We start from the raw sequence: 13,147 nt of genomic DNA on the forward strand, positions 1-13,147 counted from the left end.
GAACAGAAGGGGCACACAGGACAGCCCACACCCAGGGCACCCAAGGTCAGACCCACATAAGCCACATTTTTTTATTTACTGAAAACATTCTCACTAAGAGTACGGGGTGGAGGTGGGGACTCCAAAGGTGGTTAAACCTGCAATGTTGATACAAAGTTCAAAGGCCATAACATTAAATTTTAAAAGTCCCTGCTTGGTAGCGGAGGTTATTTTGGGTTGGTCCTCAGGGGGGGGGGGTACCTCCCCCTGCCAAGAACAACTGGTCAAGTCTTGGGTACAGAACTGATAAGCATTAACCGGCAGATCCAAGGAGTTGTCCATGGATCCTTGAGAGGGGCCTGGCATCTTCTCAGTGACACTATCCAGCTGGCCATAGTCCACGTATGCACAACTCCCACCGTCTTGTGTTCCTGACAAGAACAGCCCAGGGACTTGCAGAGGGCCTAACGAGGCCTCTTCTCCATCATCTGGGCCCGCTGATGGTCTAGGATAGCTGGATAGTGTACTGGCATCCCTCTGGGCCCCAATCTCGCAGGTCTTGCCTTTCCAGTCTCATACTGGTGTTTTTATAGCCACCTACATTCTAGATTAATGTCCCCATGGAGAAGACTTCATCCTCCAGCAGCTCTGACTTGCTTGCAGCTGTTTTGGTGAAAGAATTATTTTTTTCAACTCCAACTCTTCCTCAAAAGGTTCTGTCTACTCCCTATTCTTTATATTTATTTGAGGGTGTCCCTGGTATTCCTGTCTTAGCTGGTGGTAGAGTTAGGACGTTGTCCCAGTATTTCTGGGGCACATCTGCTTACACCCATCACATCTGAATGGAATGTTCCCAGATCTGTACCTTGATATACAACCTGAGAGATGGTTGTGACAATGAACACCGCCTCCAGCTCCTGACGGTGGGTCAGGGCCACTGGAAATTCAAGTTGGCCCTAATTATGGGCAATCCAGTAAGATGCTTCTCCACTCTGCCAAGAATAACCATCACATTCCTGGGGGGGGGGCAGGGTCACGGTTTTTCCACAGTAACTTCACTTATCTCTGTTTATGCCCCCCCCCCAATTAGGTATTACAGCCAACACAAAACAGAAGCCTTTCCAAAAGTTAGATCAGTATCACAGTTATCTGAGGAGCTAGATTTGAGTCCAGTGGTACCTTACAGACCAACAAGATTCGGGGGGAGGGGTAATATGCCTTTGAGAGTAAAAGTTCCCTTCGTCAGATGCAGCATCTGATGAAATCTGTTGCCACCAGGGCTTCCTTGGGACCTCCTTCTGTAACGAAGCATTTGCAAGGCACAGTAAGGGTACCTGGAGTAAGGTGGTTTGCCATATTCCTGTGACCCTGAACAATCCCTGGGAAAGGCTTCCGCTCCTTCAGTGACTTCTTTCCAACACCGCAAATGCACACCATGGAAACTTGTGCTCCAGAGTCGACCAGGATGCTGCGTGCAAGGTAAGTACTTTGGCCCAATCTCATTTCCTTGCAGGACTCCCTGAGCAGGACCTACTCACAGCCCCCCCTCAGAGGTCTGCCTGCTCCCTTGTAAGGTGTTGCTGTGGACACTGAGGCGTGAAACGGCCCTGCTTCCTCCACCCGGCCTTCAAACACTGTCTCTCTTCCAAATCCCTTCAATTGGGCCACCATCCGTGCAGCAAGCTGTGGGTGTTTCCGCCTGGTTCGAGAGTCCACGGTCCTCTTGTGCCGCTTTCCGTGTATTGGTCTCAGGCTCCGTTGCTCTCATGGCTCTCAATGAACTCTGGGAAGCTTTGAGTTCCACATCTTCCCTGTAGGTGTGATCACTTCTGCTTTGGCCACATGAACCGGCTGCGATGAGACTACGCTGCTCTCTGGAGATCCAGCAGCTCCTGCTACATTTGCGGCTCTCTGAATGGCCTCCATCAATTCGGTGAAATAACTGGGTTTCAAGGGAGAGCCTTAAGGAGGCCTCACGCTTACCAGTTCAACAGGGAGAGTTCCCTGGGTGCCAGGGCCTTCTTCCCAGCTCCCCCCCCCCCCCCCCCCCCGACACAGCCGAGAGCAACCAAGCCTCTCCCAGGAGCTTCAGCCTGACAGCAGGAGGCCAAACCCTGCCCTCCAACCGCTGAAGCCCTGCTGATGGTGCCCCCTTCCTTCCTGCTCCCACAGGCCCTGGTCTCTGGCTGTAGTCCCCCCCCCCTCGGGCTTCTTCTCTCTCTCTCTCTCTCTCTCTCTGTTGCCTCCTTCCTCCTCTCCCTCCAACCGAGGGTTGCCCACCTCCAGGTGGTGGCTGGAGATCTCCCGCTATTACAACATATCTCTGGGTGGCGGAGATCAGATCACCTGGAGAAAATGGCTGCTTTGGCCTTTGGACTCTGTGGCATTGAAGCTCCTCCCCTCCCCAAACGCCGCCCTCCTCAGGCTCCGCCCCAAAAATCTCCAGGTATTTTCCAATCCAGAGCTGGCAACCCTAACTCCAACCCTTGGGAAAAAGGGCAGCTCTTTCTTAGGCCAGGGGCTGAAAACAACCTGGCAGGCAGCCGGTACTGGCAAGAGGCGGCCTCCTCTGTGAACTATGCCAGTGTAACATCTGGCCACCCTATCTGGAACAAATCTACACTTCCCAACAACTCTCACGTCTCTTTTCTTGGGGGATAAGCACAGCCCCAGCCAGGCCAAGCGGACCCCTTCACGACTCTTCCTGCTACAACCCCCCCACCCCCACCCCCTTATGGAACTCTGGTTAGAAAAGGGCGTAGAAAATGACTGGGCACTCGTATGAACCTCATGAAGTGAGGTCTGAATCAAGGAAACTTATTCTGGAACAAATGCTATTAGTCTTTAATATGCCTCTGGACTTCTATTTTATTCTCCTTGTTCCTTTGTTAGTTGAGCAATACCTTAGTATATCTTGACTAAACCAGGGGCCATCGCCTGTAGCCCATTACCACCTGTCCAGGACACCCCTGACTCACTTTTTCCTGTGCTGAAAAAGAGAAACTCAGCGTCATGACAAATCTCCACACAACCCACTCAGAGCAGTTTCATGTAGATGGTAAAAACAGCACGGGGGCGCGACACAACCCGGAGCCTCCCTCGGAATTACTTTCAGACACCAGTACCCATGAAAGGAGTGCAATTCCCATCTCAGACAAATAATCCAGAGGGAGACCTCGGTGTAGAAAACGGCTAGGGAAGCAGGAGGCCCCCCTGTTCTCACCCAGGCCTGCTATGCGCCAGGAAGAGTCTGGCTATGGAAAACAGGGTCGCCATGAGTCGGAAGCGACTTGACAGCACTTAACACACACACACGGAAAACAGGAGAGCCGCTGCTTCGGGCCATGCGTCGGCTGCCGAGACCCTTCGTGAGGCCTCCACTGATTCCCACCTGGGACCCTCACACGCGTGGAGCCAGCCGATGCTTACCGCACATTCTTCAGCATGTAGAGGACCTCCGAGGGGAGGTGAGAGTTGGCCACGTCAAACTCTGTCAGGTCAGCCTCCAGGACGGAGGGAGGGGGCTCCTTCAGCTGCAGGGTGGGCAGCTCCTTCTTGATGCGCAGGATCCTGAGCATGGAGAGAGAGAGAGGGGGACCGGCGAAGGAACGTCAGTGGAGGCGGCAACACGGCCAGCCTCTGCCCCCCCCCACCCCCCAAGCACATCAGCTGCTTCTGCACCAATCTTCCCCCTGTGCTGGTTTTGGGTGTGAGGAAGCATTCCCTCGCCACGTTGTAATCCTTCAGAAAACCACACAGACCTTCAGGTTCTAAAAATGACACCCTGCCCCCCCCCCCCGGCTAGTTCATTTCCAAACTGCTGCCCCACCCCTCAACTAGCCTTCCCCCTCCACAAGCGCTCCATGGTTCCTTTTGGGGAAGTAACAGGCAAGTTTAAGAAGCAGAGGTTTCCAGCCGTTTTTACTGAAGAGGACTTGGCTGCAGAGCTGGGAAGGATTCAGAGATTTCCCTAACTGCAACTTTTGAATATCTATTGAGGTGGGTGGGTGGGTGGGTGTGATTAACAACTCCCCTGCCCACTCAGGACTGGCCAGAAGCAGGAGGGTTTAATAGTACAGAGAGGCAGAATTGAGCAAACGTAATGTTTCCAAACTATGTGCACATTGCCTCAAGAGGGAAGCGGTGGAGAATCCTGCCCAGGGCGGCTGTTCTGCCCTCCTCCTTTCTGCCCACACCCAGCTCTTCACAGTACCCCAGCGCTTCAAGGGCACTGGCCAAATATGCCCCCCCTCACACACACACAAACGTTAAAGTGCCCAGAGCTCCCCTTCTCCAGGGCCACTTGCTCACTTTTTGGCAATATTCAGCATCTTGAGCTTCTTCTTCATGCGGGGCCGAGAAGCAGAGCAGATGGTGGTATCGACCAGGGAGGACGTGGACTGGGAAACCTGCCAGCAGATAGGTGAACAATGGAAAGAAACCTCTTGGAACTATGCCAACTGGGCAGCCTTTTGCCCCATGTGTGCGCAGGCTCACTGACCATCGCCAATGCATTTCAACGGCTGGAGGACTTGCTTTTCCCTCTGGTAGAAAGCACAGTATCCATATGATAAACTCCCACAAGGAGTATAAATTCTCATCCAAAGCAACACCCTACCTTTTACAACCCCCCTTCAAAAGAAAACAACATGCCTGACCAGGAGGCTTCCCTGAGCAAGCAGAAAGGCCAAGTTCCTGCCACCCAATTAAGATTCCACAGAGCCCCCAAAAGTCCCTGGCTCTGCACTGAGTCCACCCACTGAGGTGCCGCTTCGTTTGCACGGGGCCAAGAGTTACCGGTTCATCCCAAAGAAGCCCCTCACACCTGCAGCTCAGCCCCCCCCCAGCTCCCTGCTCCCCTCTGAGCCACGCCCCGAAGCCTCACCTTGCGCATAATCTTACGCCCGTAGAATAACACTTTATCCCGCTTGCGAAATCGATACTTGGGCTGCTCCTGGGCCTGAAACCCTGCAGGAAAAACAGGCAGGAGCCCACAGGATCAGAACGGCAGCTCCCCAACACGACCTAAAACAGGACACTCCTCCCCCAGGATGCGCCTCTCACCCCCCCACCCCCACCAGGAACTCACTCTGGAGGCGGAACCGGCGGACCAACACCAGGATCAAGGTAGCCATGAGCAGCACCGACAGCCCGACTCCTATCATCACCCCCAACACCTGTGGGGAAGAGGCGGAGCTCAGCTGGCACATGGACCACGGCACGGTGGAAATGCCACAGAACTCTGGCTGGAAAGGCTCTCCCGGGATAGAGCTGCGCATACGAGACCCTGGCCTTGAGCAGAGAGCTGCCGTCTGACCACCCTGGGGGCTGAACCAGAGATTTATCCACTAGGCACAGAAGAAGTCTCCTGAAGACAGGGTGGCTAAATCCTGCCTCCCCCTTTACTCTGCAGCCCGAGCAAGAAGGGGGGCTCTGCTTGCACCTCCCTGGTCCCACAGACTCACTCCCTGGACCTGGCCAGAGCTGGAGATCTGAGAGCAGGATGTGTGATGCACGATGCTGCAGGAAGGACAAGCCCTCTGGGCCTCCCCATTCCAAAGGCCCCATTCCTGCCTGTTGTAAATTTTTCACTGTTGCCAAGTACAGAGTGCTTTTCTCCAAGGCCAGATTAAATGCCCTGCCATTGGGGGAGTTGGCAGGCAGGTTTTCAGGGGTGCCCTTTTCCGAGTGATTTTGATTGTGGATCAGGGAGTTTGGACACTGTTTGGCATTTTTTTGTAGATTGTGAAAAGCAGGATCTCGCCGGAGACAAATGGATCACAGCACACACCCAGAAGCAGGGACCTGCCCTAAAGCAAGAGATAGTTGCAAAGCTATTGGCTGATACTGATCCAAATGTAACCTTTGCCGTGGCAAAAATTTTATCTATGGTTTTTAATGATACTTCCTTTTAACTGCAGTGCTCAGATTTTGTATTTCTGAATGTTTGGTAATTTTTGTATTATTGAACTTGTTGTATTGGTTTTGCTCATGACCTGTTGGTCCACGAGCATAAAGAGCAGAATAATAATAAGAAAAGTTGGTTTTTATATGCCGACTTTCTCTACCACTTAAGGGAGACTCAAACCAGCTTACAATCACCTTCCCCTCCCCACAACGGACACCCTGTGAGGTAGGTGGGGCTGAGAGAATGTGACTTGCCCAAGGCCACCCAGCTGGCTTCGTGTGGAGGAGTGGGAAACAAATCCAGTTCACCAGATTAGCCTCTGCTGCTCATGTGGAGGAGTGAGGAAACCAACCCAGTTCACCTGATTAGAGTCCGCCATTCATGTGGAGGAGTGGGGAATCGAACCCGGTTCTCCAGATCAGAGTCCACCGCTCCAAACCACAGCTCTTAACCACTACACCACGCTGGAATTAAAAGGCAGTGGTTTCCCACCACTCTGCTATGGGTGGGCGCAGCCTCACCCAGCCCTCGAGTCAAAACCTCCGCTCCCTCCTTGCCACCCCACCCCTCACCATGCTGGTCTGGAGCTGATCCTCCACAAAGAGCTTGATGTTGGGCAGGACGGCCGACACCGAGCCCTGCAGGGGGGCGGGGGGGGGGGGAGAAAACGCAACAGGCCCTGAAGGGGAGGAGCAAGAGGGAGGGAGGAAGGGAGGGAGGGGGCGCTCAGAAACATATGGGGGGGCAAGGGAAGGAGGGAGGCGAGTGAGGGGGTTTAATGATGCACAAGGTGGCACCCTCGTGTCAGCCACCAGGCCACGGTAATGCCCAAGGGCTGTGCCATCCGCCCACCTTCCACATGGTGATGAAAGCTTGAGAGTTAAGGGCACCACCCAGAAACAAAGTGGGCATGCTTGGCTGGGAAAGCTCTCAAACCACGAGGATTTAAGAGTCCGGGGAAGTGCAAAAGCCACAGCACCTCCCCTGTGGGTCTGCCGGAGGAAGAGGGGAGAAGGGAAAAGATGCCTGGCTGGTGAAGGCAGACTGGCCTGCTGGCTCTCCCGCGTGGGCAAGGGCAGCCGTACCTCCTGCTCCTCCTGTGGCTCTGATTCACTCTGACCCATGGCTGCTCTCGGCTTCCCAGCTCAGCCCATGGAAGACACTGAAGGCAAGAGAGAAATTCATTTAGCACCTCCTATTCATAGAATCACAGAGTTGGAAGGGGCCATACAGGCCATCTAGTCCAACCCCCCTGCCATGAAGGATCCCACAAGCAAAGCACTCCCGACAGATGGCCATCCAGCCGCTGCTTAAAGACCTCCAAAGACGGGGATTCCACCACCCTCCTGCCCTGGAACACCAAAGCACACGGGCAACGTAACGGGGAGCGGAGGGTGGGCCCCGACGGCTTCACTGGGTCCCACTTTTCGCCATGGTGGTTTTTGTGCTTTCTGTCCATGTCCCCTGAAGGCTCCTCAAGGAGCAGCCGCCTGTGGGGCTCTCTGGAGCACTCGGGCCCAGCCAAGGCCCCACGGCTCGCTCCAGACTCAGAAGCCACCACTGGGGCCCCCAGGATGCCAGGGGGCCCCCACGCGGCACCCATTTGTCCTGCACACTCCTTTAGAAACCTGGGACCTCTCAAGAGAAGCTCATGGCTCTGGGCTCTGGCACCTGCCTGGAGCCAGGGGGGGGGGGGTCACACACACACACAGAAATAAAGCCCACTGTTCCACTGAGCAATGCTAGTTTCCCCACATTAAGGGGGGGTGGCTTTCACAGGTAAGAAAATGAAGTTCTATGAGACCTGAGCGTACAGGTGTAGAGAGCCCGCCCCCGGAAAAGATCCAGGCCACGACCACCCCAGGGGCAGCTGAGACAGTGGCTGGGGGTGGGGGGCTTCTTCAGCTCCACACCCGCCCTTTCCCATTAGGGCATGGGGTGCGAGTGGCCATCATTCCTAAGGAAGATAAAGGGTACCCGGCTGGTTCACCTGCTCCCGCCAGGGAGGAAGGCCGGGGAGGCAGAGGAGGAGCCGGAGGTTCCCCCCCCCCCCGAGCTCCGCTGCTGCTGCTGCCACTCCCGTGCCCCCCCCAGCCCCAGGGGCCCCTCCCCCTGCAGACACGCCTGGGATGGGGGGGGCTCTGGCCTCTCAGCTGCCCCCCACGGGCCCTCCCGCCAGAGCGCCCCCCTCCCCCTCCGGTTCCACAGCCCACCATTGGCTGAGGCTGCCGAGTCACCCCAGCGGCTGAATGAAGCCCTCCTCTCCAGGGGTGGGGGGAAGCACACCTGCCAGAATAAGGGCAGTCAGTCTTGAAGGCCCGCCCCCTTTTACTAACAGGCTATTGAACTTCGCCCCCCGCCCCCGGCACACAACACACACCCAGCAATGTTCATTAACCCAACCTGGGGAAGGGGAAACTCAGAAGCCCCCCCCCCCAGGTTACGACAGAAGCCGCTGGGGAGGCAGGGCGGAGGAAGCGCTGTGTGGGGAAGCAATCACTGTCTGTAGTTTGTGGCTTGGCTCACTTTCTTGAGCTCTGTGTGCTGCCCCTATTTAGAGACTGGCTTGGATCCCATGGAGGATTTTCAAAGACAGAAATGGGGGCGATTTTTTATTACTGATTTCTGCATGCCCTCCCCCACCCAGACTTCCAACTCCCCCGCCATGCAGTGCCTGGAGGGAGGTCACCCCCTTTCTCCCCCCAGTATCAGCATTCCCGGGGGGTATCTGGGGCCACAGCAGGAACCAGGAGGGAGACAGGTCACGCTCCCCCCCGGACGGACAGGAATCCCTTCGGCAGACAGAAATCTCCAGTGGACCCACACTGCCAATGCCCTAGGGGCCAGGCACAACTCCCACCCCCCATTTAGGCAGGGAGAGGTTTTTGCCTTGGACTGGCCGCTCTCTAGGTGCACATTTCCCCCACCCAAATTCTCAAAAGTCTGCACGGGGGCTCATTGTTGAGTTTAGAGACTTTGGATGGGGAAAATGTGCATCTAGAGAGCGGCCAGTCCAAGGCAAAAACCTCCCCCTGCCTAAATGGCCTCACTGTTCCCTGGCTCAGGCAGGTAGGTTTTTTACAGGGTTTTTGGCATGGGAGGGGGCTTGTCCCATAGGAACCCTCCCGATGTTCACGATCCCCCCCCCCCGTGGGGCCCGAGAGGGAAGCCCCTGCTGCGAAGAAGGGCTTTTCCAGCGCTCCTGGCTTGCGGAGAGGCCGGCTAGTCCTTTTCCACTAGGCAGGTCAAAATTAACCCTTTCAATCTGTTTCTGATGATCAGGATTGTAAAAAATCTTTTCCTTGAGTATCTCCCAAATACTTATTTTCAGTTGTTGGACTTTGTTTTGGTTGTGATACCTGTGAACTGCTTTAATAAATTATTATTTTTAATTTAAGTATAAAACCTCTTAATACGCAGGTAGGTGCAGGGGCTACAAACCGGGCAGACAGACTCCACCCAGACTTCCTGGCAGGGGTACCCAACAACACCCAACACACACGAAGAGAAGATGGTCGGTTTTTAAGCAACAAGAAGCCACACTCTAGCAGCACGTACAGCATGTGCAGACACACCCACACCCGGTTTCCTTTGAGATTCCTTGTTCATGCAGGGGCCCCCTTGCCCCCCGCTCTCTTTCCACGCTGCCCAGTCCTTTGCCAACACGCACAAGCACTTCCCTGTGGCACAAAGGCAAACCCAGGGCAGGGGCGGGCACTGGGAACATCCCGCCCAAGGCCCTAGCTGCTCAGCGGCACCTTCTGCTACAGCGGCCAAGCTCTCCAAGGAGGACGGCCCTTCCATCCCTGCCCTCAGAGTCAGAAGGCCCAGCCTTCGTTCAAAGCTCACACCTTCCTTCCTTCCAGCAGTCCAGCACCCAGAAGCCAAGGATCGAGCCACACAGTCCTTCCTGTGGCTTCGGCCTGCCATGGGCCCGGGCTGTGGCCATGCCTCGCCACCACCACCACCACCACCCCGCCCCTGGAGTGCAGCATCTGCAAATCGCTCCTGATGCAGAGGCGCACACCAGCCTCCTTTCATACCCAGAGGCCGTGCTGACAGAACAGAGCTGGATGCCAGCCGCGGGCAGCTCCAGAAGGGAAGCTATGCCAAGATGGAGCAACAAACACGGACACAGAGAGCAGAGGCAAGACGCTGCTGGAGGCAACAGAAAAGCAGCAGTAAACACAGCCCGACAACAGGGAATCTGTACACCACCTAACTTCACTGGAGCATTAAACCATCAGCAGAAGGCAGCCCGGAGCCAGCATGGGGCAGCAGTTAAAAGCAGCGGGACTGCATTCTGGAGAACCGGGTTCGATTCCCCACTCCCTCCGCATGAAGCCTGCTGGGTGACCCTCGTGCCCAGAACTGTCTCAACCCAGGCAGAGAGGCAGGAAATGGCAAAACCACCTCCGAACCTCTCTTGCCTAGAAAACGCTACAGGGTTGCCATAAGTCAGCTGTGACTTGCTGGTGCGAGCACACGAGCACACACACACACAACATCCCCAGAAGGGAGGTAATTATTTTGTGTCTTGAAAGAACCGCCCAGAAACCTGAGCAAAGCCATTATAGTTATTAAGGGAGTTTTGACTCCCAGAAGCTTGACGGGAGTCCAGCAGCACCCCAAAGAGCAGCCAGGCTTTCCGGGCATAAGGCCGTCTCAAAGGTTTATACCCCAAAAGCCTTGCTGGTCTCTAAGGTGCTCCTGGACTGTTCTACTGCAGACCAATGCCCAGACGCCACCCTCTGAAACTCTCCAAAGCTTTTGTGCACGTGTGTGATGTGCCATCCAGTCATGTCCAACCCATGGAGACCCTATGAATCAGCGTCCTCCAAAATGTCCTGCCGTTGACAGCCTTGCTCAAGTCTTGCAAACTGAGGGCTGTGGCTTCCTTGATGGGAGTCCATCCATCTCAGGTTGGGTCTCCCTCTTTTCCTGGCATTCTGGTCTCTCCCAGTGACGGCTTGTGTTCCCATAAAGCAACTCAAAAGCTCATACCCTGAAGATCTTGTTGGGTCTCTCAGGTGCTCCTGGGCTCGAATCGAGCGGCAAGGCTTTCCGGGCATAAGGCTGTCTCAAAGGTTTATACCCCAAAAAGCCCCACGTGGGCTGTCCTCTGAAACCAGTTATTGTGATCAGGAATTCTTGAATCTTCCTCCTTAATGAGACTTTCTCTAGACTTGCTTGTCACAGGCATGGAGGACAAAAGCAGCAGCGGCGGCAGCAGCTCCGCTTCTACACTTCCGGATTGTGCAACCGCCCGTCTGATGCAATCAGTTCCATTCAGCTGGAAGCGCACCAGGGAAATCTCACGGGGACAAACAGAAACTAGAAGACTGCCCTGCAGGGACCTCTTTTGGGACCTGCCTCTCTGCACTACCCCGGGAGCAGAGGGATGGCTTCCTTGTCTTCTAAGACTCCAGGCGGGGGGGGGGAGGCATGAGACGCCTGCTCTGGGGTCAGTGGAGAGATGCGCAAAGTGTCAAAGGAAACTGCCCACAAGGGACAGCGGACCCACAACTGCCCTGCGCCTTTGCCCTCCTTCGCCTGGGACAAGGGAACACGTGACGATATGCTCCCTTGTGGAGCACACCATGCCTCAGTTTCCCCTACTGGAGATGAGACGATGCAGGGCTTCAAGAGGGGTGGGAGAAGCCCCTCTGCTCCCACTGATGGTTGATTGTTGATTGAACGGTTGTGAGCCGCCCTGAGCCCTGTGACGCGGGGGGAGGGGGATAAGTCACCAAGAGGGAAGGAAGTCTTCACTCTGCTCTGGTCAGACTTCACCTGGAGTACTGGGTTCAGTTTTGGGCACCACAGTTTAAGAAGGATGTAGACGAGCTGCAAATGTGTCCAGAGGAGGGCAACAAAGATGGTGGGGGGTCTGGAGACCAAGTCGTATGAGAGGAAAGGTTGAAGGAGCTGGGTATGTTTAGCCTGGAGAGGAGAAGACTGAGAGGGGATACGCTAACCATCTTCAAGAGGATGGTGCGGAGTTGTTTTCTGTTGCCCCAGGTCAGACCAGGACCAATGGGTTGAAATTAAATCAAAAGTGTTTTCGTCTAGACATTAGGAAGAATTTTCTAACAGTCAGAGAGGTTCCTCAGTGGAACAGGCTTCCTCGGGAGGTGGTAAGTGCTCCTTTCCTGGAGGTTCTTAAGAAGAGGTTAGATGGCCATCTGTCAGCAATGCTGATTCTGTGACCTTAGGCAGATCATGAGGGGGGTGAGGCAGGAAGGTTTGCATCAGTGTCTGGCTCTCGTGGCCCTTTCTTGCATGCCCAGGGTAGGGCTGATCGCCACTTTGGGTTCAGGAAGGAAATTTCCTGTAGGCCAGACTGCCCCAGGGATTCTGGAGGTGTTTTGCCTCCCTCTGGGCCCAGAGCAGAGGTCACTGGGGATGGGGGTGGGGGGAAAGGTAGCTGTGAATTTCCTGAATTGTGCAGGGGATTGGACTAGATGACCCCTTAGGTCCCTTCCAGCTCTATGTTTCTAAGTCAGAAACTGACTTAGGGTTTCTTAGGAAAGGATAAATGTGCTCTTACAATAACCCTGGCCTATCAACTCGAATGGAGCAATTAAACCTCAAGTTATATCCCAGGAAGGGAGGGACCGGTGTATAGTGATAGATTCACCTGGCAAAGGAAACAGAAATCCACGCTCAATTGCACCATTTGACTAAGCTGTCAAATTGTCACGATGGAGTGTTACTGGCTTTCTCTTTGGGGTGCTGAACTCGGTTAAACCCTCATGCTTTGGCAATGGCTGCTCAAGAGTCAGCTTGCAAGGAAACTTTGAACTGGTACCCTGGAGTCTGCTTAGCTCTAGGAACAAACTCCTTGGCTACAGAAAACCCCCTAAAGATGTTAGGCTGGATTGCAATTCTGTGCCAAGATATTGGGGGGCGGGGGGGGGGAAGGGCACAGACCTTGGTCAGTCCACACAACGGCCCTGGAACCAAAGTGACCAGATCTGACAGGGCGTGTGTATCCCAGAAAGGGTAGCGTATGCTGCTGTTAAATATAGGGTTAGCTAGCGAAATCCTTTCATGTTCTTTTGTGGTGGTCTGATTAAAATCTGCATGCCTACTGGCTGTTCCTCAAGTATGTTCAACCAAGGGTTGAAATTAAATCAAGAGTTTCCGTCTAGACATTAGGAAGAATTTTCTAACTGTTCGAGCGGTTCCTCAGTGGAACAGGCTTCCTCGGGAGAAGGGGATCCCTCCTTCCCTGGAGGTTTTGAAGCAGAGGCTAGG

At 54.6% G+C, this 13,147-nt stretch overlaps 1 protein-coding gene across 1 annotated transcript in view; it reads right to left on the minus strand.

Annotated features, from left to right (window-relative positions):
• Positions 1-7,490, minus strand: part of PNPLA6 (patatin like phospholipase domain containing 6) — a 66,495-nt gene extending 59,005 nt beyond the window's left edge. The window contains exons 1-6 of the mRNA XM_056851064.1: positions 7,206-7,490; positions 6,460-6,525; positions 5,069-5,156; positions 4,865-4,947; positions 4,291-4,388; positions 3,409-3,549 (exon numbers count right to left, since the gene is read on the minus strand). Of these exons, the coding sequence (XP_056707042.1) occupies positions 3,409-3,549; positions 4,291-4,388; positions 4,865-4,947; positions 5,069-5,156; positions 6,460-6,525; positions 7,206-7,490 (761 nt within the window). The remainder of the gene's footprint in view (positions 1-3,408; positions 3,550-4,290; positions 4,389-4,864; positions 4,948-5,068; positions 5,157-6,459; positions 6,526-7,205) is intronic.
• Positions 7,491-13,147: the final 5,657 nt, after the last annotated feature.

This window comes from Euleptes europaea, chromosome 6 (assembly GCF_029931775.1).
Source record: "Euleptes europaea isolate rEulEur1 chromosome 6, rEulEur1.hap1, whole genome shotgun sequence".
NCBI lineage: Eukaryota > Metazoa > Chordata > Lepidosauria > Squamata > Sphaerodactylidae > Euleptes > Euleptes europaea.